The sequence below is a fragment of the Molossus molossus genome, unplaced genomic scaffold, assembly GCF_014108415.1.
Source record: "Molossus molossus isolate mMolMol1 unplaced genomic scaffold, mMolMol1.p scaffold_m16_p_20, whole genome shotgun sequence".
NCBI classification, from domain to species: domain Eukaryota; kingdom Metazoa; phylum Chordata; class Mammalia; order Chiroptera; family Molossidae; genus Molossus; species Molossus molossus.
In genome coordinates this window covers 40,759,629-40,786,349 of record NW_023425356.1, presented here as the reverse complement: position 1 = coordinate 40,786,349, position 26,721 = coordinate 40,759,629, and the positions used below count along the sequence as shown (strand labels likewise).

The window sequence follows — 26,721 nt, the reverse complement described above, 5'->3', positions numbered from 1 at the left end:
CAGATCCCAGAGCCGCGGGGTCTGAAAGAGAAGACAGTTGCTGACTATAAAAGGCTCTTGGGAGTTGGCCCTTCCTCAGGCTGCCTCCGTGTTGGATGGGTGGTCCAATACACACTGGAACATGATCAAGATGCCTGTTTGCCCCTCTTTAAATGCCAGGATCCGGACAACAACTCCTTTCCCAGGAAGGAAATACGTTTTGGTTAAAACGAAGCAAAGAATCCTTAGCTAATGGTTGACTTTCTTTGCCCACCTTCTTATCTCTGTTATTAGTATTATAATGTATATAACAGTTACAAAATGGAAAAACTTTGTAATGTTTTCCAGGGCGAGGTTTCCTTACTTATCAGCAAGAAAATGCCATGGAGGGGAACACCTTTTTAATGGATTTTTGGCTGAGACTTGGCGCACGGCAGTTCTATGGGAGGAAATGTGACATGGGGATATTATTTTGCCTCATCATGCTAAGGGGCGGATTCAAACTACTCAGCAAACATGAATCTTGATAATGAAATTTAAAAACTCAGTGTTCTCTGTAATATCCTCTCTCCCTCCCTGCCCCCTCCACCTCCTCATCCTTTCCACCTGGCTTCCATCCTGTGTCCAGTCCAGCTTCCTTCCCTTGTCCCCTCTTTCCCAACGACAATCAGTGACACCCCAGTTCCTGCTGTCTCTCTCATTTCCTTCAACAGCTCCTTTCCCGTTCCCCTGGCTTTGTCGCCCCCCCAGCTCGCTCCTTCCCCTTCTCCACGTCTCCCAGTCCCCCCATATCGAAGGCTGGAGGTAGCGGCTGCGGCCCCGCCGGAGGTCTCCAGCTCCCCCTTCTGGCGGGGCTGCAGGCCGGGGTGGGCTGGAGCGTGCTGGCTGGTGGGGGGATTCGGGAAGAGGTGCCTGCAGCCGCGTGCACACAGCAGAACAAGAAAATCCCCTTTGTGCTCGTTCGTGCCGTGACCCCAGTTCGGGTGTCTGGCACCCACTCTCGACAGCCATTGTGCCCGGGTGCAGGGCGGGCGCAGGGCGGGCGCAGCGCGGGTGGGCGAGCGCACGCTGCGAGCGCTCCCCTGGAACTGGGTTGACCCCCGCAGCGGCGCGGAGCGCAGTCGCCGCGCGGGGGGGTTCGGAGCCCAGGCGGGGACGGCGCCGGCCAATCAGCAGGCGAGGCCGGGCCAGGCTTCCCCTCCCGGCTCCCGAGCGGGCGCGGACAGTGGAAAGTTGGGAGGCTCGGTGGCCGGCCCGGCGGAGAGCGGCGGCGGGAGGGCAGCGGGACTCGGGCGCGGCGCCGCAGGCTCAGTGCGGCCCCGGGGCTCGGGCCGGGCGCGCCGCCCGCACTCCGCACACGCGCCGGGCCGCGGGCGGGACCGCCCCGGAGGAGGCTGCGTCCGGACAAAGCGGCCGCATCTCTGCCGCTCAGCCCCTGCAGGGGTTCGGGTTCGGCGCCCGTCCCCGTCCGAGTCTCGGCGCCAAACTTTTGACTAGTTGCAAGCGATTGCCAGAGTCCAATGAGTGGCCCGGAGAGGAGACCTTCTGCCTGTCGTTGAGGAGGGCTAAGCACCGAGCTCAGAGAAAGAGGGGGGCAAAGAAAGACAAGAAAATGATCTCCCGGGACACCGTCCACACAGTTCTCCTGCTTGCTCTGCTTTATTCCTCCCTGGCTCAAGATGCCAGCCCCCCGTCCGACACCGGCGCGGAGGAGATCCCCGAGGGGGCCTCCACCTTGGCTTTTGTGTTCGATGTGACTGGTTCCATGTACGATGATTTAGTTCAGGTTATCGAAGGGGCTTCCAAAATTTTGGAGACGTCTTTGAAAAGACCCAAGAGACCTCTTTACAATTTTGCTTTGGTGCCTTTCCATGATCCAGGTAAGGGGAATGTCTATTCTTTGTTATTTCTCATGATCACATCGTGTTTTCTGCTATGAAATTGTTTCAGTGTTGGGAAGTTTTAGAACCTTTCTTATTTATTTTTATTTTTATAAATGTGTAGCCGAAGTAGTTGTAACAAAGAATTGCTGGTTGGTTTCGGGGGTGGCTGATACCTGCTCCGGTCTCAGCCATGGAGTTGGATGGCTTTTTTGGGGGGGCTTGTACGGTGGTCCCCAAACCTGGAAATGTGGAATTATGAAAACTAGAATCCAGAGTCTTGAGCAACGACATCCAAATCAGAGTTCATTGACTTTTTAATTTTAGAACCAAAGAATGTTTAATTATAAAGGCAGATTTGAACATGGTATTCAGCAGCAACCCTTCAAAAGCTAACATCCAGGATGCGGGGGCACTCAGGATAACTCATGTCCGATGGGGGGAAACCTGTGTGAGACAAGGAAACTTGTAAGTAATTACTACCAGTGGAACGGAAGAGATGAAAATGAGAGAAACCATTCATTTCTGAACTGAATCTATTCATCTTTGCACCAGGTCATCATTAGGTTCACAGATGGGTATAAACATCATGTCTATGTCTCATGCAGTAGAAATGCATGTAATTTGGTATGTCAGTGCTCTTTCAAAGTAGTTGAAGCAAAATGACTTTGTTTATTATTATTATTATTTTGCCCTAAAGCTATGGGTTTCAGCTGCTCTACTGTAATATCCAATTTACTTTTTTTTTGTTCAGTTTCTCTTTAAAGTGGCACCTTTCTGTGAGGCTCCTAGAAGCCTTCATTGTCATTGCTGAGGGTAGCATTGCCCAGCCCTGGGCTTGCTGTCAACATCCACCTGAGTTTCATTAGCACTGGTTGCTGCCCAGTTGAAGAAATAAAGCAGTGGTTTTTTTTTTTTATCCTCACCCGAGGACATTTTTCCACTTTTTGTTCAGATAGAGTGGGAGGGAGGGAGAGGGAGAGAGAGAGAGAGAGAGAGAGAGAGAGAAACATCGACGTGAAAGGGACACATCTAGTGGCTGCCACCCGCACGACCAACCAGGGCCGGGGACAAACTGCAACCGAGGTAGGTGCCCTTAGCGGGAACCGAACCCGGGTCTCTCTGGACCGCAGGCCGACGCTCCAACCACTGAGCCAAACTGGCCAGGGCAAGCAGTGGTTTCTTAAAAGTCCTCCTCCACTGCGCTCCCACATTTTTCCTGCTTTGAAATTCTCTCTTTTAACTAGAAGACCGTGACACAACCTCTTCACAATGAGAACTCAACACTGAGATTTTCAAATTCTTTCCTTGTGCATTTATAAACATAGACATTCAAATTATTGCTAGGCATTAAACGTGGCAGGTGTCAGCTATTTTTAAAAAGTTGGGTGGGGAAAAATTTAGAGGGAAAATAGAATTTTCTGGGATTTTTTTCATCTTCTGGTGATGGAAAAAATAACCTATTCTATGCTTCTGGGATATATATCAATTTGTACATTGATTGAACAAGAACTATTCTTTATATTTGAATGAAGAATTGGTCATTTACTGTATTTCTCTCTTAGTAAGATCCCTCATGTCTTATAATGCTTCAGTTTACAAAATTTCAGGATGTCAATGTTGACACAGTTCAAGACTTGTTATTTTGGGGTAGCCTCAATATGTGACTTTATAGGGCTAAATCTGAAGTTGGCTAAAAAATAAAGATGATTTTCTCTAATTAACACCACAATTTGCTCTTCTCCAAAAGACTCTTATGCAATGATGTTGCTGCAAACAGAACACAGAAAGCGCCTCAAGTCATAAATGGAAACTGGATCATCGTGATATTTTGATGTGATATGAAAATTATTTGAATGAATTGCATTGTGGTATGCTTCATTCCAATTGTTACCAAATGGGGATGTTTGCCGTAGTTGACTTTCCTATAGTTTAGCAATCCTGTTTGAAAGTGGGGGAAACTTGGCATGCTAATAAGAGATGACTAATAAATTAGAACTTTTTAGAATTAATATAGGAAAATGATTAAATTGGATCCATAAAGTTAATTGTAAGTGTAATTCAGCAAAAATGATTAATTCTGTTTCCATTGTGATAAAAGAGAGAAGTGGCTAAGGGTTTCTGTTATCTAAGAGTATTTAAAGTATTTTTGAAGATAAAGAGGGAAGTAGAAGTTAAAACATACTCATAACCTTTAGTTTAATAATTCACCTTAATGGATTGTAATAATATCTTGGTGTGACATTTTTCTCTCACACTCTGTGTGTGTGTTTGTGTGTGTGTGTGTATAATCATTAAGCATTTTTGATTTCCTTTTACTTCTGATTGGTGATCAGCTTGGAATGAGAGAAAGGGCCTTGAATGGGGATTGGCTGTTTTCCTGAGTGACACTGGAAAAGCCATGGCCCACTTCTAGTTAGGAATTTTTATCTTCAGAGCATCCTTTGTGGTTTTATCCAGTCTCTGAGTTTGTAAGGTCTGTCCACCATGCTTTTTTCTCCCCTGAGCTTGTCAGATTTAGTATGAGGCCCCTTTTTCATTCACACTGAGTTATATCCTTTTATAGCAACAGTGGTAATCTAACCAGTAAATGGGTTTTCCGAGTTTTTTGAGCTACTCTAGCAAGTTAATGGAACCCAAGGAGGGGTTGTGAGAAGCGCTGATTTCTAGTGGGTTGGTCAGGAGTACAAGAAACAATGACTGACGTCTCAAGGGGTGGTGGTGCAGTCTTGTAGAAGTAAACCCTTAACCTATGGAATCTGATGCTACCTCCAGGCAGTCAGGCGTCAGAGTCGAGTTGAACTGAGTTGAATTCTCAGACATCCTGCTGGTGTCCAAGAATTGCTTGTTGGAAATGTGGGGAAGTCCCCCTCCCCACATTGAAATTGGGTGCTCAGAACAGAATAGAACATGTTTTATTTTATTTATTTATTTTTTAATCCTCACCGAGGACATTTTTGTATTTATCTTGAGGTAGAGCAGGAGGGAGAAAGGGGGGAAGAGAGAGAGAGAAACACCGACTTGAGAGAGACACATCGACAGGCTGCCACCCACATGACCCCAAACAGGGCCGGGGACAAACTGCAACCCAGGTACATGTCTTTAGTGGGAACCGAACCCGGGTCTCTCTGGACCGTAGGCTGACGCTCTAACCGCTGAGCCAAACCGGCCAGGGCTGAATAGAACATGTTTTAAATCCTCTCGGGTATATACCGAGGAGTGGAATTGCTGGGTCATGGTAACTGTATGTTTCATTGTTTGCAGAACTGCCAGGCTGTTTCCAAAGCAGCTGAACCATCTTACCTACCCACCAATAGTGTTTGAGGGTTCAGACTTCATCACATTCCCATCAGCACTAGTTTATTATTGAACCGGTTAATTCTTCTGTGTTAATTTTTGCTGTGTTTTTTGCAAGCCTCAGAATGGACTTCCGGCTTCCTTCGAACACAGCTTTGGGGAGGGCTGATGGTCCCTCCTCTTATCACTCCATCTTCCATTTCTCCTCTTCTCTGTAAAGCAGGTACCAGAGACCAGAGGACAGACCATGGGGCGGTGCATTTTAATAAATCACTTCATATGAAGACATGTTCTCTTCTCTTTCACAGTTATGTCTCCACTTTTTTCTCAGGATACAGTCTTCATTCATTCCTTCACACGTTCACTCACCTGGTATGTTTCGGGTATTGGTTCAGACACCGGGAATACAGAGGGAATAAAAGAGACGAAAGCTTCTGTACGCACGGAGCGTGCGTTCTATCAGGGAGGGACACAGACAGTAAAGAAAATAATTAAAATACATATTTGGTTTTTGTTGGTGATATTTGCCCTGAATAAAATAATAAGCAGGAAAGGGGCCTGAGGAGTTTGAGGTGGGTAGAGAGTGTTGAAATGTTGGAAACGGTGGTCTGGAATGCCCCCATTGAAAAGGTCACATTTGGCCCTGGCCAGTTTGGCTCAGTGGCTAGAGCATCGGCCTGCGGTCCGGAGAGACCCGGGTTCGGTTCCCACTAAGGGCACGTACTTCGGTTGCAGTTTGTCCCCGGCCCTGGTTGGTCGTGCGGGTGGCAGCCACTCGATGTGTCCCTTCACGTCGATGTTTCTCACTCTCTCTCCCTTCCTCTCTCTCCCTCCCATTCTATCTGTACAAAAAAATGGAAAAATATCCTCAGGTGAGGATAAAAAAAAAGAAAAAAAAGAAAAGGTCACATTTGAACAAAGACTCGAAGGAGATGAGGGAGGGAGCAGTGAGTGTATCTGAGGAAAGACTTTGACAGGCAGAGGAACAATAAATGAAATGTAAACATGGCAAGAACATCCTGACATGTTCAAGGAACCGTGGAAAGATCAGTGTATGCAGAGCACTTAGTGACAGGGGGAAGTTAGGGGTCAGAAGGATGCTGGGGACGCACCATGAATGGGCTCCTAGGGCACAGTGACTGGCTTTCTCTAAGAGAGGGAGAGCCATTTTGGGGTTTTGAGCAGAGCGATGGTATGATCTGACTTGTGCATCAACACAGTTTTTTGGCTGTTATTTGTGAACAGTCTAAAGTGGAACAAGGCGGAAAGAGGGAGGACAGGAGACGATGGCATCATCCAGGCAGAAGAGGGTGGTACATTTTGGGTAAAGATGGTAGCCATGGAAGTTTTGAGAAAGAGTTGAATTTAACTCAGAACAATTTTTTAAAGTTTTTTGTTTATTGACTTTAGAGAGGAAAGGAGAAGGAGAGAGAGATGGAATCATCAATGAGAGAACATCAGTTGGCCACCTCCTGCATGCCCCCCACTGGGGACCGGGCCCACCACCTGGGCATGTGCCCTGATCGGGAATCAAACCGGTGACCTCTTGGTGCATGGGTTGATGCTCAACCACTGAGCCACACCGGCCGGGCATAACTCAAAACAATTTAATGATGGACTGGATGGGATGTGTAAGAAAAAAGACGATCTCCTGAGTGAATAGAAGCATAGCATAGTCGTTTGCTGAGACAGAGAAGAAGAAACGAGAGTGGGACAGTGAGGCTTTTATTTGGGGGTATATTTAAGATGCCTTCTGGTTCCCATCTGGAGGTATTAAGTTTGACATGGCTTTTGGATGCCAAGTGGAAATATTAAAAAGGCAGATGGATATAGAAAACTAGAGTTCAAAGGGAGAGGTCTGGGTCAGAGATGTAAATTTGGGATACAAAGGCTTACATAGAGATGGTAGTTAGGACTGTGAGGCCCAATGAGACCACTAAGGGACTGCTTCAGTGCAGAATAGTCCTTGTCCTGGGGGAAAATCCAATGTTTATTGGTCGGAAAGATGAGGCTGAACCAGTGAAGTAGCCTGAGAAATTGAAGTCAGAGATGGAGGAGAAGAGTATAGTATCCTGGAAGTAAAGAAAATAACGTGTTCCAAGGAAGACGCACGAATTGGTTAGTTAAGAGGGGGACAGGTAATGGGCTAATCTGTTTAGCAATAAGGTGGTCATTGGTGACCCAATGAGAGTAGTGAAGTGATGGGAGAAAGAGCCTGTTGGGAGAGGTTTCGAAAGAGAATGGGAGAAGAGGAACCGGGAATCTTTGGAATTATATTGTTTCCATCTACTGGAATCTGTTCATGAAGCTAACATGAAAACTGGCTTGATGAATGATTCAACCAATATTTTACAAAATACAAAGGCAATGTAATAGAAGGAGCATTGAACTTGGAACAGAAGATTTGGGTTCTTTTCCTTATTCTTGTCATTTAAGCAAACCATTTAACCTTCCCAGACTTCTGTTTCTCTATTTGTAAAATTAGTGCATTGGTAGGTTATTATCAAACCCCATGATTTCAGTGATCATAATGTAGTAAAAGATAAGTGATTACAAGGAGGGTCAAAGTTACAAGGACTTTACTCATTGGGAGAAATATCAGCATTCCTGTCTCTGAGCTTAAGAATTGAATAGTTGTTCATTGTGAGCCTTCCATGACTCTGTATGGTCTGCAGGACCCACACGATGTGAAGGAAACACTCCAGGTCTTTTATGAAGATTCTCTTAGAATATTTTTCTGAGCAATAGCAAAATCACCAGGAACCATAACAAACATCAAGAAATATTTTTTTTACAAGGAAAAGGTTGCTCTTTCAGACCTTGAAAACCTATAGAAATCTATATGAACTGAACTTCAAATGGAAATGTCTTCAGTTGCAACATGTGTTGGAAAAAGACCCAAGAAGATATTAGTCTTCCTTTGCCTCTAGCCCGTCCTGTGCAAAGAAGGGTTTTCATGAGGAAAAGGATCGGTATTTTAAGTCCGAGGGAAACCAAACTAAAGGAAATGAACTAAAATGTAAGAGGGAGGGGTTTTGGTTGACCATGATTACGTTGTTCCCTCGTATGATAGAGTCTTTTCACCTGAGAGTGGATGCCATGTGACTGGGTGTCGTCTGAGGATGTGTGGACGGGTTTTGCTGTGCACAGTAAAAACATTCTCCTGGAGTATCAGGACCACATTTTGATAAATCAGATATGTTACCTGTGTTAGGAATGTTATAACTTAACAGAATCCTCTCTGACAACCTTTTTTGTTTGTTTGCTGTTTCTTTCTTAAGCTGAGGAGCAGCTTTCAACTGATTGTTGGTAAAACAGGATTTGATTTTGCTTACGGTGTGTCTCTGGTCAAACAAACAGTAACCATTCTCTATGGTGTTTATAACTCTGCTTATCTACCTTTCTCTCTGATGAAACATTAAGCAGTTTAGGCAGGAATAATTTATCTGACAAACCCGGCACACAAGACACACTCGAGAAATGTTTCATGACTGGATGCTGGAACCAAGAGCTGATGATTTCTCTGGGTATTTTAACCTTGCCTTGCATGTCTATAATTTTCCTCTTTAAATCATGACAGTCAGGAGAATAAAACTAGACAACACAATCGCTTGCTAATTAGACGTTTTGGAGATATTTATCTCCCATCCAAGCCTGAAGTGAAATGAAAGTATCATTGTGACCCAGATAATGACTGCTCGTTGGGTAGTTATTGAACATCTGTATAGCAGATCCGTTTTGGGGGGGATTTCTATGCAGTGGGGCGTGTCAGCAGCATGCTACAAGACAGTCTACCTACTTTCCATTTCTAATTGGACTGGTGGAAGGGGCGTCGCTACAGATACGTTTCTAAAGAACCTGTGCACACAGAAGATCCACATCATAGATGGTTCTCACAAGTCTACAGGTATTCTCAACCTTGGTTTTGATTTTTCTGACAAATCCCATGAGGATCTCCATCTCTGTGGAGAATAGAAAAGGTTTTAAAATGGACACGTGTCAAGTGTGAGGTGTAATGGTATCAACTTTCCTTACTTTAGTAACATTATCATGGTTAAATAAGACCATGGTTACATGTCAGGGTCCTTTCTAAGTACAAAAGAATCAGTGGTGTTGCTCTGACTTATTGAATGGCTCGCATTTGTCTATAAAGATTCAGTGGGCACTGGGCAGAGTCCAGTGACCGAGAAAAGGAGTAGAACATTTATATAAGACTAAAAAATTTAAGAGTAAAAAATATCTGCTTGGTGACTTGGCTGTTAATCAACTTGCAGGCAAAGGACAATTCAAACCAGTTCAAATGTAGTATCATTCTAATACATTCAGTATTTGGGAAGCATGTGTTTATTGCTACACTGTTTCCTTTGGCCCTAGACCACTGCTTCATAATTGAGAAATAAGCAAGAGAATTTAAAAATCCAAAGATAAGCCTTTATATTCAGTGATTTGTTCACTCATCAGGCAATGACAGACTTCATAGTGTCTGTCAAAGACTGTGCTCGGCGTCTGATTCAAAGATAATGAGGCATAGCTTACAGGAAGTTAACAATCTGTGGGGCAGAGGGAAGGGAAATAATATTATATACTACGTTATAGTTCATAGCGGAAAGAAGCGGGTTGTGGGGGGAGGGGGGGTGTGGGAGCCCAGAGCAGTGCCCTGATTCTGAATTCAAGAGGGTGATGGTCCGCAAAGTTTTCTGGAGAAATGTGGTCTGGCTGAAACCTGAAGGAAGTGCATAAGTAAAAGCAGTTTAAGCAAAATGTTAAGGAGTTTGGATTTCATCCTGAAAGCTGTCAGGAGCCTGGGAGGATTACAGTGAGGAGTGACATGATTGGGTTTTCATTTTCGATCCGTATCTCGCGGATGGATTGGGGCAAAGCAGTTCTGAGAGCCGAGAGATGAAATGTGAGGCCATCTCAGCAAGTCCCGGGGAGCTGTCGAGGAGGCTAGGGGATAGGAAGAAAGGGATAGCCTTCTGAGCTATTAAGAAAGTCCAATGAACTGGACTTTGTCCTTAGAACATGGGGAAAAAGAGGAATTTTGATTTCCTGCCATAGATTAAAATATGAGCCTGGCCGGTTTGGATCACTGGTTGAGCATCGTCCCAGGCATCAAGAGGTCTCCGGTTTGATTCCTAGTCAGGGCGCAAGCCCAGGTTGTGGGCCCCATCCCCAGTGGGGGGCGTGCAGGAGGCATCCAATCAATGTTCTCTCTCATCGATATTTCTCTCTCTCTCTCCCTCTTCTTTCCCCTCTCTCTAAAATCAATGGGGGGGGGGGGGAGAAAATGGCACACAGTAGAAGAAAAGAGATTGTGTAAAGTTATCTTTAAGAGATACCATTATTCTCAGGCCAGTAGTCTTGATGGTAAGTAAGGTGCTTTATACATTAACTTGTCCAAAAAAAAAAAGTATTAACAAAAAGTATAGGGCATCACCAGTGAAAAAGAGAGTCACAGAAATTGACTTAGGCATTGTACAACCACATTTTTTTTTTTTTTTTTAAAGAAAGGACATATAATTGACATATAACATTATATTAGTTTCAGGTGTACAACATAATGATTTGATATTTGTATATATTGTGAAATAAGCACCACAATAAATTTAGTTAATATCTGTCATCATATATGTTTAAAAATGTTTTTCTTGCGATGAGAACTTCGAAGTTCCACTCTCTTAGCAACTTAAAAAATGCAATACAGTATGAACTATAGCCACCATCCTGTACATTACACCCCCATGATTTACTTATTTTATAATTGGAAGTTTGTACCTTGTGATCTCCTTCATCCATTTCAACCACCCCCTATTCCCTACCTCTGGCTACCACCAATTATATGTTCTCTGTTTCTATGAGCTCAGTATTTTTTCTTAGATTCCACATATACGTGGTATCATATAGTCTTGTATTTCCCTGTCTGACTTATTTCACTTAGTATAATGCCCAAAGGTTCATTTTTGTCGTCACAAATGGCAAGATTTCCTTCTCTTTTGTGGCTGAATAATATTCCTCTGTGTATGTGTGTGTGTGTGTGTGTGTGTGTGTACATGTGTATGTGCATATATATACATAGTCATCCATTGATGGACACTTAGGTTGTTTCCACATCTTGGCTATTGTAAACAATTATGCAATGAACACGGGGTGCAGATATATTTTTGAGGTTGGTGTTTTTGTTTTCTTCAGATAAACACCCAGAAGTGGAATTGCTGGATCACATGGTACTTTATTTTTAACATTTTGAAGAACCTCACAATGCTTCCCATAGTGGCAACACCAGTTTACGTCCTCACTAAGAGTATTCAAGGGTTCCCTTTCCTCCACATTCTTCCCAACTCTTGTTACTTCTTGTCTTTTTGATAATAGCCATTCTAACAGGTGTGAGGTGTCTCTTTGTGGTTTTGATTTACCTTTCGCTGCCGATTAGTGACATTGAGCATGTTTTCATATACCTGTTGGCTAACTTCCTTCTTCTTTGGAAAGATGTCGATTCAGATCCTCTGCCCATTTTTTAAATTGCATTATTTGCGTTGTGGGTTTTTGTTTGTTTGTTTGTTTTGCCAACTTCAATGTAGGGATCAGAGTATTAGTTCATTCTGCACTTAAATAACCAGTCCACCCCTAAGCAACATTCCAACAGCAGTGATAGACTGTTTATCTTTATAAATATGCAATGATGTCATTACATATTTGGATCATACTATGAGCTCTCCTAGTTTTGGTTGCGTGCTCACCAAAGATAATTAACTGCATACACTTTCCTTCTAGGGAAAGAAAGCTCTAGTCGGACTGGCACATACATCCGACTTACCAGACAGTTCTGTTCCTGATCGGTAACTCATATTTTGGCACACCAGTTTTATACATCATTCTCCATTGTTTAAAATACTCTGACAGTGTCAAGTTAAAGCTTCTGAGTTTTGTAAGCCTGAGAGCCAGACCTTAGTTGACGGTGAATTTATCAAAGTAAATGTCCCGCTGTGTGGATCTGTTTGGGTGGCCTGTCGGTCTCCAGGTATTGTCCCCTCGGCATTTCCAACTGTCAGTGTTAGTGTGAAGAGTGCCAAGTAGCTGTTCTGTCCACTTGAAACTTATACAGATGACAGCTGAGGCCACCGGAATAGATGAGGTCATCCAACGAGAGTATGCAGACTGAGAGAAGAGGAAGACAAAACAGGCTGTAGAGAACACAAGCATGTAAACGACAGTGAGCTCCTGGAGGACTCTGGAAAGGGGAGCCCAGGTCAACAGGAAGAGAAGCAGGAATGAGCAGTGTGTGGAAATCTCAAACATCGTGAAATTAAGGAGAAGTTGTCAGCTATCCAGGTGTAAGATGATTGAACATAAAAGCTAAACTAAAAGGCTAAAATGCACACTTCCATCGGGGTTGTGAGGCCAGGATGCTGAAATGATGGGTAAGAAAACTGTGGCTAAATACGTAGGCTCTGGAGTCTGATGCCCGTGTTGGAAGCCTGGCTCCACCAATTACTTGTCCTATGACCTTAACTTTTTTGTGCTTCAATGTCAGTAAGTGGGGATAGTATCTACTCAATAAAGTTGATGTGAAGATTCAAATAATGTCCAAAATTTAGCATAATCCTTTGCACACAGTCAGTTCTAGTCATTGGGACTTAGAGTCTAGAAAGAACATTTTAAGATGGGAGAGTGGAGAGAAGGTTCATGTCTGCTGGAAAAGAATCAGTGGAGTGGAAGAGATAAAAGATGCCCAAGAGAGAACAGATAACTTACAAGACCAGGGCTTTGAGGACGCAAGAGGAGGTGGGATGCGGAGGATTGGCCGTTGGCCGGAGAAGACCTTTGGTTGATTGTGTTAGAACAGAAACAGACCGTAGACAGTGTGCATGGTTGTGGATAAAGGGGAGGCTGGGATACAGGATGTCGGGTGACCTTCTGTCCGATGGACTCTTTTTCTCCTGAAAGACACAGCAAGGAGAGTTATTTGATGAGAAGAGGGAAGAGTGGAAGGGTAAGGAAGGGATTTTGGAACAACCGTGGAGTTCTGGAGGTAGGGAGTGACTATGGCCTCATAGATGTTTTCCCAGGATGAGCTGTGGTTCAGAAGAGGGATTCGAAATGCCTGAACACTGCCTCGCTGTGTGATCTCTCCATCGGCTCTCAGCTGCCTGGGCGTAACTGCTGAGGTGGACCGCCGGTTTGATCCAGGACTGGGATTTGGTTGAGCAAGTGGGACTAACACAATAGGACACGGCTGAGAGGATGTTTATGAGAGAGAATGGAGTGACGAGCCATAGAGTCGAGTGTGGATGTGCCGGACTGATGAGGGCTGAGCCTTTTCAGGGGGAGGATGCTGTCAAAGGAAGTTGTGCTGCTTGGTAAGAATAGCCAGAGTGATTGGCCATAGAATTGAGCTCGAGTGGAGAAGGAAGTTGAACCGGAATGAAGATGGTGAGGGTCAGATGGGGACACTTGAGTCCGAAGAGTTGACTGTGGATGTCGGAGTGAGCCAGGGCATAACTGAACCTGGAATGGCGAGAAAAGAGTGAGTCAGGCATCGCCTTTCTGCTTCCTAAGGACCACTGCGAAGTCTCCAGGTGGCAGTGAGCTGTGAAGAGGCTGAGAGGGTAGCATCGGGGCGCGCACCTCAACACACGGATGTTTTCCCTGAAGGCAGAGCGTTCACCGAGCGGATAAAGGCTGACCGGCCCGTTGATCCTGGTGCATGTGGGCTGTCGGGAGTGAGCAGGCCTCCCTGGGGGGCGCCGCAGGATGCCAGGTGGTGCCATCAGCGAACTGCGGTTCAGCTAGAGGGGAGGTGGATGGAGAGGTCCCGTGGGGAGGTGGTGGGCAGGTCGCAGCGGATGGAGGGAGGATGGGTCAGGAGAGAGGAAGCAGAGAGGATGAGAACAAGAGCAAGAGGACCTGTGGGGCAGCGGCCGCGGGGGCTGGTGAGAAAAAGCAGGGGGTATGCTGGTACCTAGTCTAACAGGCTTGGGCATAAGTGCACGGTACCAGTGCAGGCCCCTGGAGAGGGGGACCCCGATGAAGTCCGCCGTTGGCGACTCTGAGGACAGAAACTCCTGAGGACACCTCATCGCGGCTGTCTTAGTGACACAGGCTCAGTAGTATGATTTTTATTTCTAGTAATAACAGCTACCGTTTTATTTTTTGAGCCACTACTATGGGCCAGACACTACACTCGATACACCTTGTGCCTTGGGTCAGTTAAGGCTCATGAAACGCAAAGTGGGGGAGGTTCCCGTTACTCTACACGGGAAGCGCCCCGGCTTCTATGATATGAACGCTCACAAACTGTGCAGAAATTTCCTGTAAAAGACCTTTCTGCACATGAGTTTTTGCCCCTTCTGGTGCTTTGAGACGCGTGTGAGATGGAGGAGCTGTGCCCAAGGTGGCGTGGCACAGGGACTCTGGTGAGGGTGAGTTGCGGGGGCTGCCATAAGCCAGCGCCCCAAACGGGGAGGCTCAAAGGGCAGAAAGATGTCTCTCAGCTCTGGAAGGTTCTGCAGCCAGGATGCTGGCCGTTCCCTCCTGAAGGCTGAGAGGGAGCATGTGTCCCGCCTCTCTCCTGGCGTCTGGTGGTTTCGCCGCAATCGTTGGTCCCCTTGGCTCGTGGGTGTACCACGCTCTGCCGTCGTGTCCCCAGGGCGGTCTCTGCACAGTGTCAGATGTCCCTGCTTCATAAGGACACCAGTCATTGTTATTGGCCCTCCCTACTCCAGTGCGACCCCACCTGAACCAACCACATCTGCGACAGCCTTATTTCAAAATAAGATCACGTTCTGAGGTGCCGGGGGATGGATAGGACTTTAGCATGAATTTTGGGTAGACACACTTCAGCGCATACTGAGGCCACTCAATAATTAACACTGAAAAAACAAAACTGTATCACTCTTTTACGAGACTCAGTTTATTCTATACATTTCTAATAAGAATGTTTACCTTAGGGATAGGAACGGGGTCCTCGGGGGGTATTATGGAGAGTCATTCATATGTTTCGGATTCTATTTCAGTCCTCGAAATAATGATCATTTTTAAAAAGCCTGTGAATTTTACCTGTGAAGCGTTTTATAATTTAGAACATTTACCCTTAAAACATTTAATAACGCTTTACTTGATTGTTTTTGGAGATGCTGAGATATTTAATTTTGAAATGGGGACAAATCCTAAAGGAGCTAGGAATTCTGGGGATTAGGTGTGGGTTCCAAAACATTTTGAGTTTGTATACCTCTAAGTTTTTTGTTGTTTTTTTTCCCCCTTGGAAACTTCAAACACACTGATTGGAGCAATTTTCCCACCAGCACCAAATCTCGGCAAGGTAACCTGTAAGCACTGCTCTGTGTAGCACGTGGAAGGGATCCCTTGAGGTCCCCAGGCTAGAAGGTGCTCTAACTGCCCCTGAAAATGACCCAGGCGACTCTGAGATGTTCTTGTCAAGGTCTGGCAGTGGGGAGGCCGGGTGAATGAGACCGATGGGTGATGGGGAAGAGAGAAACACATGCAATGGATCTTCTTCCTGGATATTCTTTTCACCAAGTAGAAAGGTGAGAAAGTACATTATTTCATGAAGCAGTAGAGAACAGAACTCTAACAAGACATTGTGCTCGCTGGAATATCACTTTTTGAGATTCAAAGTGAAATCCGTGTTGCTCTTTGTTTGGTTCATTATTTCCACTTCAAAGCCCTTTGCCAGAGCACAGAAAACACCTCACTTCTATTGTTCCTACTCCCCAGAGGGTCTTCCCTGCTCCTCGTAGGTAGACCGGTTCTCCACCCCGTGGATCAGATGGTCACACTTGTGCCTTGAAGTTTTCTCTGAGCCACACCCTGAGCTGGAATGTCTCCCTGTGTGCCAGACGTTTTCTCTTCTATTATTAAAAAGATTTGTCAGAATTCCACCTCTTGCAAGGAATTTTCCTGGAGTATTGGAAAAGTGCCGCTCAATAATGAAATCCCCCTTTATACTGACTGTACCTTTTATGGACTTAATTAGTGCCTGTGATAACTCCACTGCTTTCTTCCCCTTTGATACTGTAACAGAAATCAACAGTTGTTTGATTTATCTTGACAAAGTAAGATTTAGTAGAGTTAGAATGACATAGGTTTTGAGGAATTGACTAATAACGAAAAAAACCAATGTTTGATGATCAGTCAGTTACTTAGTTCTCAAAGCTTAATTTCCTTCACATTAAAGTGAAAATAACAGTCCTACTTCCTTTGTAGAGTGGTGAGCATTCGGACAGAAAATGCACGTCAGACATTTGGTACAAAGCCCGACACAAAGGAAGGACCCCAGAGGATTCTTTAAGGGAAATAACACTTGACAATGAGTCCAAACACCTGGCTGCTGGCTCTGTAACTGGGCAGGTCACTCGACCTCTTACAGCCTCAGTTTCCTTCAGTCTGACATAAGGATATAATCACTGGTGTGCTGATCAGTGCCGGCCCTGGAGCTGGGGGTGGGGAGAGGGCCTTTCTTGCAGCGTTTGGCAGTTTCCTTGGTAAAATTCTCCCCCACTGCCAACTTCCAACTACCAACATGGGCTCGCTGGATGTGGAGCAGAGGACAGATGTGCACAGTTGTCCCCACCCTTCCACACGAGGGATGTTGGTGTTTAAGTGAGATGATATTTGTGAAAGAACTTGGTGTAATAAGCATTCACTAGTGTTAGTTTAAGGTTGCTTGAAAACGTCCTTTAGCCCTGGCCAGTTTGGCTCAGCAGTTGGAGCATCAGCCTGCGGTCCAGAGAGACCCGGGTTCGGTTCCCGCTAAGGGCATGTACCTCGGTTGCAGTTTGTCCGCGTCCCGGGTTGGGTTGTGCGGGTGGCAGCCGCTCGATGTGTCCCTTTCATGTCGATGTTTCTCTCTCTCTCTCTCTCTCTCCCTCCCTCCCACTCTATCTGAACAAAAAATGAAAAAAGAAAAGAAAATGTTTTTTAGATGGGAAGCATTACTTAGGGCACAATTAGTTTTATGATGGAAAAAACAGACTGAGAATTTTCTTCTCCATTACCATTTGAGAAATTTCATCGGTAAATACCCGGAAAGACTGGGCCAGCAACACCACTGTGGAAGTGGAACAGGGGGACCCCACTGCCACCCTAAATATCCACTGGGGCATCAAAGAGGTATCTCACATTTACCGACAACCCCCACCCGCACCCCACAGGAAAGGTGTCTGTTCCCCTGTCAGCAAAGGTGCTACCAGTTCCTTTAGGCTTAAAACAATGCAAATTCATTGTCTTCTATTTGTGGAGGTTACAGATCAGAAACGGGTCTCACTGAACTAAAACAAGATGTGCATTCCTTCTGGAAACTCTGGAAAGAACCTGTTTCCTGGTCCTTTCTGAGTTTTAGACGCTGCCAGCATCCCAGGCTGTCCTGTCTCTGTCTTCCAAGCCACCAATGGCCAGGCACGTCTTAGCCCAGCTGCAGTATCCTGAGGACATGTCAGTCTCCAGGGGGCTTCTTCTTTATATCCTTAGTGATAGGACTTCTGCTCAGCTGGTCTTCAGATGGTTCTCCAGGTTGATTGTTCTGTGCTTTGGCTGTAATTGTGACGTGGTCCTGGGAGGAGACGGGCACAATGATTACCCCAACGTGGTACCATTTTCTTCCAGTCGTTCCCGACAATACCCTTGGAGGCATCGTGGGCTCATCTCTCTCTATCGCACCCCACATCCAATCTGCAAATTCTTTTGGTTCTATCTTTAAGATTTTTAATTTGATCGCTGCTCACCCTCTCTGCCCCTGATCCTGTAGCCCGAGTCATTTTAACTGGTCTTCCTGCTACTGTCCCCAGAGCTACCGGAGAAGCTTTCTCAAATGAAACACGGGTCACAGTATTGCCAGCTCCCCTTTCTGATCTGCTGAGCATCCTGGGCTCTGTATCGACGCCTACAAGCCAGGCACACACTCTCTCCAGAGCTGTCCCTTCTTTCCCAGATCCTTGCATGGCTTATGTCATGAGTCGCACGGCTGTTGGCTCAAAGTCACCTCTTCACAGAGCCTTCCCTGGCCCAAGTCTAACCTAGCTCCTCACAGGACTCTGTCCTGTTAACCTGCTTTATTTCTCTCTCTATCGGCTTAGCACGGCTGGGCATTAGCCACGATGAGAATCTGTTCATTGAAGCGCTTTCTCCGCCACTCATTATAAACTCCAAGAGGGCAGAGACTTCATTTTCGTGAGTGTTCTCCAGGCCTCATACAGAAGGGTCTCTGGTATGTAGAAGCTACTCAATATATAGATATTTAATGACAAGATGAATTTTTATAAGTGTTCCATAAGTACTTGTAAAAAAATTCTCTAATTGTTGAGTGCCGAAGTCAATATATGTTGATAAGATCAAGCTTGTTAATTATGTTAATTATTTTATCTCTTTATTAGTTATTGCCCAATTGACCCATCAGTTTTGAATAAATTATGTTACAAATTTCCACTGTGTTTGTGGCTTTTGTTAATTTCTTCCTGTAACTCCAGGCAGTTTTTGCTTTAAGGAAACGTTGGGTATATACCAGCTCAGGATTGTTTCATGTTCATAGTGAATTGTTCATTTTATCTTTTATTTGATTTATTTTAATAACTTTTCTTTATTGATTTGGGAGAGAGACAGAGACATCAATAAGCGAGAACATTGATTGGCCGCGTCCTGTATGATTCCCACTGGAGATCGGGCCCACAATCTGGGCACGTTCTCTGACTGGAATCGAACCGGTGACCTCTTGGTGCATGGGTCGATGCTCAACCACTTAGCCCCACCAGCTGGGCTTTATCTTTTATTTTAATGATCTCCAACTGTAGAAAATCTTTTTGGTCTTTTATTTTTAATCTATGTATAGCATTCTTGATTAGTAGTTCAGTTAGGTTTAGAATTCTGTATCTAACTTAGCCCATGGAAGACCTTTATTGACGTGTTTTGTTGTTGATGAGAAGTCTTTTGTCATTAACTGTCATTCCTTTTTAGGTAAGCTGTCTTCTCTTTCTGGTTATTTTAAGATGATCTCTTTTGCTTTTCTGTTTCTGAAGTTTCTTATTCTGTGTCCAAGCACAGATTCGAATTTGTTTTCCCTGTTTGCCTCCCCAGCCTGAGGATCTAAGTTTGTATTTAATTCTGGACAATTCGTATCTTTCAAATATTTCCTTTCTTCATTCTGTAATGTCCCCTTCAACACATCCTATTGAGTGTATTTTGAATCTCTTCATTCTCTTTTCCAAGGCTCTTTATCTTCCTTTTCTATTTTCCATTTCTTCTTCTCTCTTTGCTGCATTTTGGGTGATTTCCTCCAATCTTTCCTGCCATTGTCTTCAGCTCTGCTAATCTACTCTTACATCATTCATTGAGTTTTCAGGTTCAATAACCATAGTTGTTTTTTATTTTCAGAAGTTGCATTTGGTTCTTTTTCAAATCTGCCTATTTTATTTTGTATCGTATGCCCTTCAATATTGCAGTCTCTTTAATACTGTTGCATCGTTTCTGTCTTTTAGAGGGGTGCAAATTCTCCCGGCTGTTTGGTCTACTGAATCTTCCTGTGGATTGTTTTCTTGTGTGGCAGCTAAATGTTCACTCTGAGTGTGTCTTCAGCGGGGAGTCTAAGGTGCCCCCATTGTGTGCTACTGAGATTTATACAGAGGGGTGTTGCATTTGCTTTTGTTGGGGTCCTAAAATTAGTTTGTGGGCTAATTTTTCGGCTTTAAGTTCCTGTACCACACAGTTAGTACAACTCCTACTAACCCTTGTATGTTTCTGGCTTCGCGTTTCAATTTCTCTTAGGAGATTTATTTCCCACATTAGAGACCTGGATAGATGGCAAGTTTCCTGCCAATTTTCTGGCTTAGTGTGAGGAATTCTTCCTGATCCCCATTTCGCTGATAGGACTTGGCTTTAAACAGGGTGCTCTATTGTAGTTCTCTGATCCGAAAAGGCTGATAGCATGAAAACCGGACTCACACGGACATTAAAATCTTAGCAGCCAAACCCGGTATCAGAATCTGAATCTCTCTTTTGCTGCCATGGTGACAACTGGTTTACTTCTGGTTTCAGTTCCCTTTTTATTTTAGGTGATTGGGAGATTTTTTGTCATTGGAGCTTGGCTATTTTGTAAAAAAGGAAATTTAAGTTTTGTCCAGCATTTCTGTTTTGTAGGGGGAGTGTCTTCCATGTCAATTCCGTCTGTCACGTTACTGGAAGGTCACTTCTTGTATCTTCACACTTCTCCTTGCCTTAGTATTCTTCTCTCATGTCTACACGTCTCCCATTTTCTTTCTTTCTTTCTTTTTTTTTTTTTTGTACAGATAGAGTGGGAGGGAGGGAGAGAGAGAGAGAGAGAGAGAGAAACATCGACGTGAAAGAGACACATCGAGTGGCTGCCACCCGCACGACCAACCAGGGCCGGGGACAAACTGCAACCGAGGTACGTGCCCTTAGCGGGAACCGAACCCAGGTCTCTCTGGACCGCAGGCGGACTCTCTAACCGCTGGGCCAAACCGGCCAGGGTTACACGTCTCCCATTTTCAAAGAAGGTTTTCTTCCTACTAATACATCCACCTTCAAAGAGAATTCAACCCAGATGATTTCTTGGGAGAGTTTTAACAAGTGTTCAAGGAAAAATAGTCACAATTTTACAGAACTAGTTTCTGGCAATAGAAAAAAAACCGGGGGAACATTTTTCCTGAGGCTAGCAACACTGGTACCAAATATCTCATAATGATAATACAAGAAAGAAAAATTATTGGTCAACTTCCCTCATAAATCTAGGTGTAAAAATTCCAAATAAGTATTAACAAATCCACTCAGTAATATATACAAAGGGACATATGTAATGGCCAGGTTATTTTTATCCCAAGACTAAAAAGATAACACTAGAAAATAAAGCATTATAATTTTCCATATTAGTAGATAGGAGAAAAATCATATAATCTCAATAGATGCATTTGATATGATTATATATCCATTTATTATCAAAGAAACAAACAACTTTTAGAAAACTAGGAATATACAGTAACTTCTTGAATCTAAAAAACAAAACAAAACCCACGACCTATTCAAAAACTCTAATCATCATCTTTGGTGGTGAAACTAAATTTCTTTCCCACTGAAATCGCTGTTAAGATAAAGATAACATATGGGGGAGGGTGGGGGGAAGGTGTGAGGGGGGTAAGAGGTGATGGAAGCAAACTCGATTTGGGGTGGTGGACACACAGTACAGTGTACAGATGATGTGCTGTGGAATTGTGCACCTGTGTGCTCCAATAAATTCAGTAAAAAGGAAAGTAAATAAATAGACATGAAATAAAAAAGATAAAGAGAGAACTTGGAAGAGATAAAGATGGCATAAAGGAAGTTTAACTCGAGCACATTGATGCCAATGACTCATTTTTTGTTCCCAATGTTGTTGACTTGCACCTCTTCTTCTTCTCATGGTCTGTTTCGATCAGTTTGTCTATTTCAAGGAAACAGCCCAGTTCATTCATTTATGGCCCTGTTTAAAACATGTTTTAGCTTCTACTTTCCTTAGTTTTGTTCTTTTGTCCCTTTTTAACTTCCAAATTTAAATGTTTATTTTGACCTTTGTTATTTTTAACGCAGATATATAAGGCTTTTAAATTTAATTCTTACATTTACTTTCATGAGCACTGAAGTTGCATCGCAGATTTTGATCTATTGCATTTATGTTGGCATTCCATTCTAAATACTTTGTAATTTCTACTTTAACCATCGTATGGTACTTTACTTTCCAAATATGTATTTTTTCTTTTTTTATTATTAAAAATTATCGAGACTTTTTTGGTAAACTAGTTTGCCAGTTCTTATTTTCTAAATATTTTGAGTGTGTTTGGAAAACATGAGTATTCTCTGCTTATTGGATATATGATTCTTCACATACATTTGAGATAAGCCTATTAACTATATGTCTATAACATAGTGGTTAAGAACGTAAGTTCTGGACTAGACTTTCTGGGTTTCCATTCTGGCTCTGCTACTTTACTGCCTCTGTGAACTTGGGCATAACTCTGTCCTCAGTTTCTTCATCTGTAAAACGTTGATGATAAGAGAACCTCTTCATAGAGTTGTTTTCAGGGTTAAATTATTTAACAATTTAAAGTTTTTGGAATAGTGTGTGGCACGTATTAAGGGTTACAGAATATGTGTAACATGCTGCTGTTCACATCTCTTGCTGATTGTTTTTACTTCCTGGCCCTCTCTGTTTGTGGCAGAGGTGCACTGAAATCATTCACTGTGACCTGTGTTTTTCTCCTTGCACCCTGAGCTGTCTACTCTTTGCTGTAAAGCTAATGTTGCGAGCATACAGGATTACTGTAATGTTTATGTGGTGGATTTATCCCTTTTGTTATTACACTGTAGTAGCTTTGTTAATCCAGGGCCTTTGTGGAGGTTAGAAAAAGCCATATCCTGTGGGTCAGGCAGCTTGGCCTCCGGCCAGCCGACGAGGTTGTCCAGGGTAGCTGAGAGATGTGTAGGCCAAACAGTGTCCCAACTGGCCAAAGCGTGTCTGGGAGGCTGTGTTTCACTGGATTTCCACTGGAGGGTGCTGCTGAGCCTCAGGGCACCGTGGCAGGGGAAGGCAGCAGAACTCCTTAGCCACTGTGAGGTCGTGTGCTGCTTGGACAGAACTGCTTGAGGCTGGGGAACCGAGAACGAAAAGCCTCATCAGCTGGCTCAGGAGCTCACAGCTGCTCTAAAACCTCACCTGCGTTCAGGAGCGGGCTGAGGCCTGAGCAGCCAGGGTAGCCAGGCCTGGTGCAGACCAGAGGAGGGTGGAACCCCGCCTTCGGGGCTGACGGGGTTCCAGCGAGGTAGGAATGGGAGCGAAGGGGCTGCCATGAGTGGAGCAAAGGAGCACCAAAGGCCTTACCCCTGGGCAGCAACCCCAGAACGCACGGCTGTTCTAGAACAGCAAGTCCACAGGCTGCACAGAAGACCCTCACGAAGGAGCTTTGCAGTCGGGGCAGTAGGACAGTGGGTTTGGGCGGCGCAGCCTGGAGAGGTCATTAAGCCAAGTGTTTGCAGGGCACCATGGTAAACATCGTGGCTTCCAGTGGAATTCTGGGAGAAGACACAGTTGTTAAGCGAGGTCCGCTCCTTATATTCATTCTCCAGCCAACCCGGGAGACTTCAGCGTTCCTGGGCAGACCTTTCTGCCTGGGGCCTTTACTCTCACCCTCGGCTCCAGGGAGATGCGAGGTCAGAAGAGGATGCAAGTGAGTTGTAGTCAGATGGACCTGGATTTGCGGCTCTTTGCTCCTCGTCATGGGATCTTGGGCAGTTTACTTAACGTTTCCTCCTTAATTTACCTCAGGGGTAATTGTCTGCCTGTGCAGTTACTGTGGGGATTGAATGGAATCACCTGTATAAAGTAGACACAGCAAGTGACCAATTAACATGGATTCTTTCTCACTCGCCTCACTTTTGGTTGCCCCTGTTCTTGACCCGTGTTCTAAATTGTCAAGTCAGACAACTTCACACACACACACACATACACACACACACGCCTGGATCTGCCCCTTTCTCTCAGTTGCTAGTATCACTAACCTCTTACCATCATCTCTCTTAACTTCCCACTTGGTCGCCATGCGTCAGCATACAGTGGCCCTGGGAGTTTTCAGAATGGAAATACGTCGCCTTAGAAAGCCTTCAGCAGCTTCCCTTAGGTTCTGAATTAAACGGGAACCTCCTTTAAGTCCCTGCGAGTCCCTGTGTGCTCTGGACCCGGAGCACCTGCCTGTGCCCTCTCCTCCTGCCCCCCCCCCCCCCAGTACCCAGCTCTCTCCGAAAGCTCCGTTATGCTCGGCTCGTTCTCATCTCGGGCCTTTGCACTTCTCTCTGCCGAGAATGTTCTCAGTTATCAGCTCAGATGCTGCAACTCCAGAGAGGTCTTTCTCGGCCACTTTATCTGAAGTTGCCCCTCCTGCCCCAAATTGTTCTCCATCAGAGTACCCTATTTTAATGTGTTCAAAAACAATGGTCATCATCTAAAATGATTATTACAGGTAAAATATCTGTAACAAAAAAATAAATAAAAAATTTTAAAAAATAAATAAAATGATTATTACATCTGTATATACGTGTTTGTTTGTTTGTTGTTTTCTCCCTCCAGAGTATACGTTTTATCGGTGTAGATCACAGATGTGTTCCTGACTCCTTACCTAGTTTCTGGCATATGGGAAGATGCCAACATGTATTTGCTTCATGCATGAATGAATGAACGAATATTATTTGCTTCATAAAGTACTCCCAGTGATGGTAATTTTTTCCTCCCGGAGTCCCTTTGGATCTTATTCACATTTCTTTTCTTTTTTTTTTTTTTTTTATCCTCACCCGAGGACATTTTTCCATTTTTTGTTCAGATAGAGTGGGAGGGAAAGAGAGAGAGAGAGAAACATCGACGTGAAAGGGACACATCGAGTGGCTGCCACCCGCACGACCAACCAGGGCCGGGGACAAACAGCAAGCGAGGTACATGCCCTTAGCGGGAACTGAACCCAGGTCTCTCCAGACCGCAGGCCGATGCTCTAACCGCTGAGCCAAACTGGCCAGGGCTTATTCGCATTTCTTATTCTATTGAACACATTGCTCCTTGCATTTTAGTTATGAATATCATCATGTATACTCTGCTAGATGATAGAATGCTGAGGGCAGAATTGGAGGGCAAGCATTCAGGAAACATTGGTTGAATCGATGGGTCCATTACAAACAATAAGATCATCTTTATCTAAAATACTGATAGAAGTGGCAGTGCTGAAACCGGTCTTAGCCCAGCTCCCAACCACTTCTCAACTCTCCTCGACGATTGTGCCATTTGGCCTGTAACCAGGCCTGTTGGGAGATGCTCTCCCCGTGCCCATGTCCCTGGGTCAGCCCTGGTAGATTTGTAAAATCAACTCCTCCTTTATTCATGTGTACACAGCATCTCAAGCAAACCGTCAGTTTCTGGTTCTTTCTTTTTATTGTTTTAATCTCACAGCTATTACAGTTCCCGTGTTTGATGACATGGGTGATCTCACAAGCCTTCCCATTGTCTTTCTTCTCTCCTCCTTTTGCTTTTTCTTCTTTTCCTTTGCCTGTTCCTCCTCCTCCTCCACTTCTTCCTTCCTTTCCTTCTCTTCCTCATTTCCTTTCTAAAAATTAATTTTGGACTCTGTAGTCAGATAGCCACAATTTGTTCAGCATTTCATGTATTTTTTTTAAAAATCCCTATAACAAATCTGTGAAGTAGCTGTGATTTTACTGCCCTCTCGTAGATGCATATCAGAGAGATTACATACCTGTCCAAGACCTGTCCAGGTGGTGCAGGTGAGACTCAAACCCGAGGGTTCCTGCTCCCAAGGTCTTAGCTCCAGACGAACCCAACAGCGCTGCTTGGATCTGTATTAATGACAGAGCAGAACAGCCACATTCCTGAAGGCCATGGTGGGAGATTTAATAGCACAAATTACATCCCTTCCTGACAGCACACAGCTATACTGAAGAAAAATGCAGACGTGTAAACATAACTTGCCTGGAACCTGTGTTTTGTACTGTCTGTGATACAAACACCTGAGCATGTCGTCCTTCCCCTGTGTTCCCTTTTTGCCTCGTGAACATGTTTTCACCTTTACAGCTGAGGAGGACTGTGAGGGATCAACTCTGTGGATGTTGAACTTCACTTCCCTCCCTGCCTTTTCCGGAATGTTTCTTGGTATGTCAAGACCAGGGCATTATAAGGAATTGGGCATTATTGTGTTTGACTATATTCAGACCTAAAACTGAAGGGTCATGAGGAGAGGAAATCCTCCTTGGATATGTACTGTTTACATTTAGGGAGATGTAATGGAAATCACGTACCTCCTTCAAAAGAGATGATTTCAGCAGCTGTTCCAGGGTCTTGGTGCTACCATTTTTGTTGTTGTTGAGGAGCAAAATTGGAAAACTGTACGTATACTTCCAATGCTAAGTATTATTTCAAACTAAATTTAAATGCATTAACTTGTCAACGGTTAAAGGCACAGAATATGATGTATTCATCTTTATGCAGGAATCCAATGCATGTTTTTCAGTGGATAGATGAAATAAGATTGTTTCAGTACCCTTGATGTGGACTTGTATATAACTTACCAGTATCATCCCATAATTTTGTTAGTATGAAACACTTTCTTGTACATGTAATGGGCAATGGGATGGGGTTATGAATATGAAAGATGTTTGAACATTACGACTAATAAGTCACAGAAGAGTAAAGTGATCCCGAATGTATTGAATCAAGTCATTAACAGCACCAACTGTCATTGAACCATAATAATGAGAAAGTAATAAACAGTAGAATTCTAGCTGATGTTCAGAACAGATAATAAAGTCATATTTGGCAGTGTTATATTGTCAATTTCCTTAATTACTGGTGGGGATAAAGTATAGACTAGATGTGAGAAAATGCCTGTCCAGGTGGTCACCCAGAGCAGGGTATTTCTTATGCACAGCTAGGGTACAAAGATCTATACCGGAAGCAAGCCAAGTCCAAACACCCAGCAAGTCTAAGAATCTAGTAGTTTAGTCCAGGAGTCCAATCATC

General features: G+C 44.3%; 1 protein-coding gene across 1 annotated transcript in view; it reads left to right on the top strand.

Annotated features, from left to right (window-relative positions):
- Positions 1 to 1,230: 1,230 nt before the first annotated feature.
- Positions 1,231 to 26,721, top strand: part of HMCN1 (hemicentin 1) — a 427,446-nt gene continuing 401,955 nt past the window's right edge. Inside the window, exon 1 of the mRNA XM_036272178.1 lies at positions 1,231 to 1,859. Coding sequence (XP_036128071.1) covers positions 1,592 to 1,859 — 268 coding nt within the window. The 5' untranslated portion in view covers positions 1,231 to 1,591. The remainder of the gene's footprint in view (positions 1,860 to 26,721) is intronic.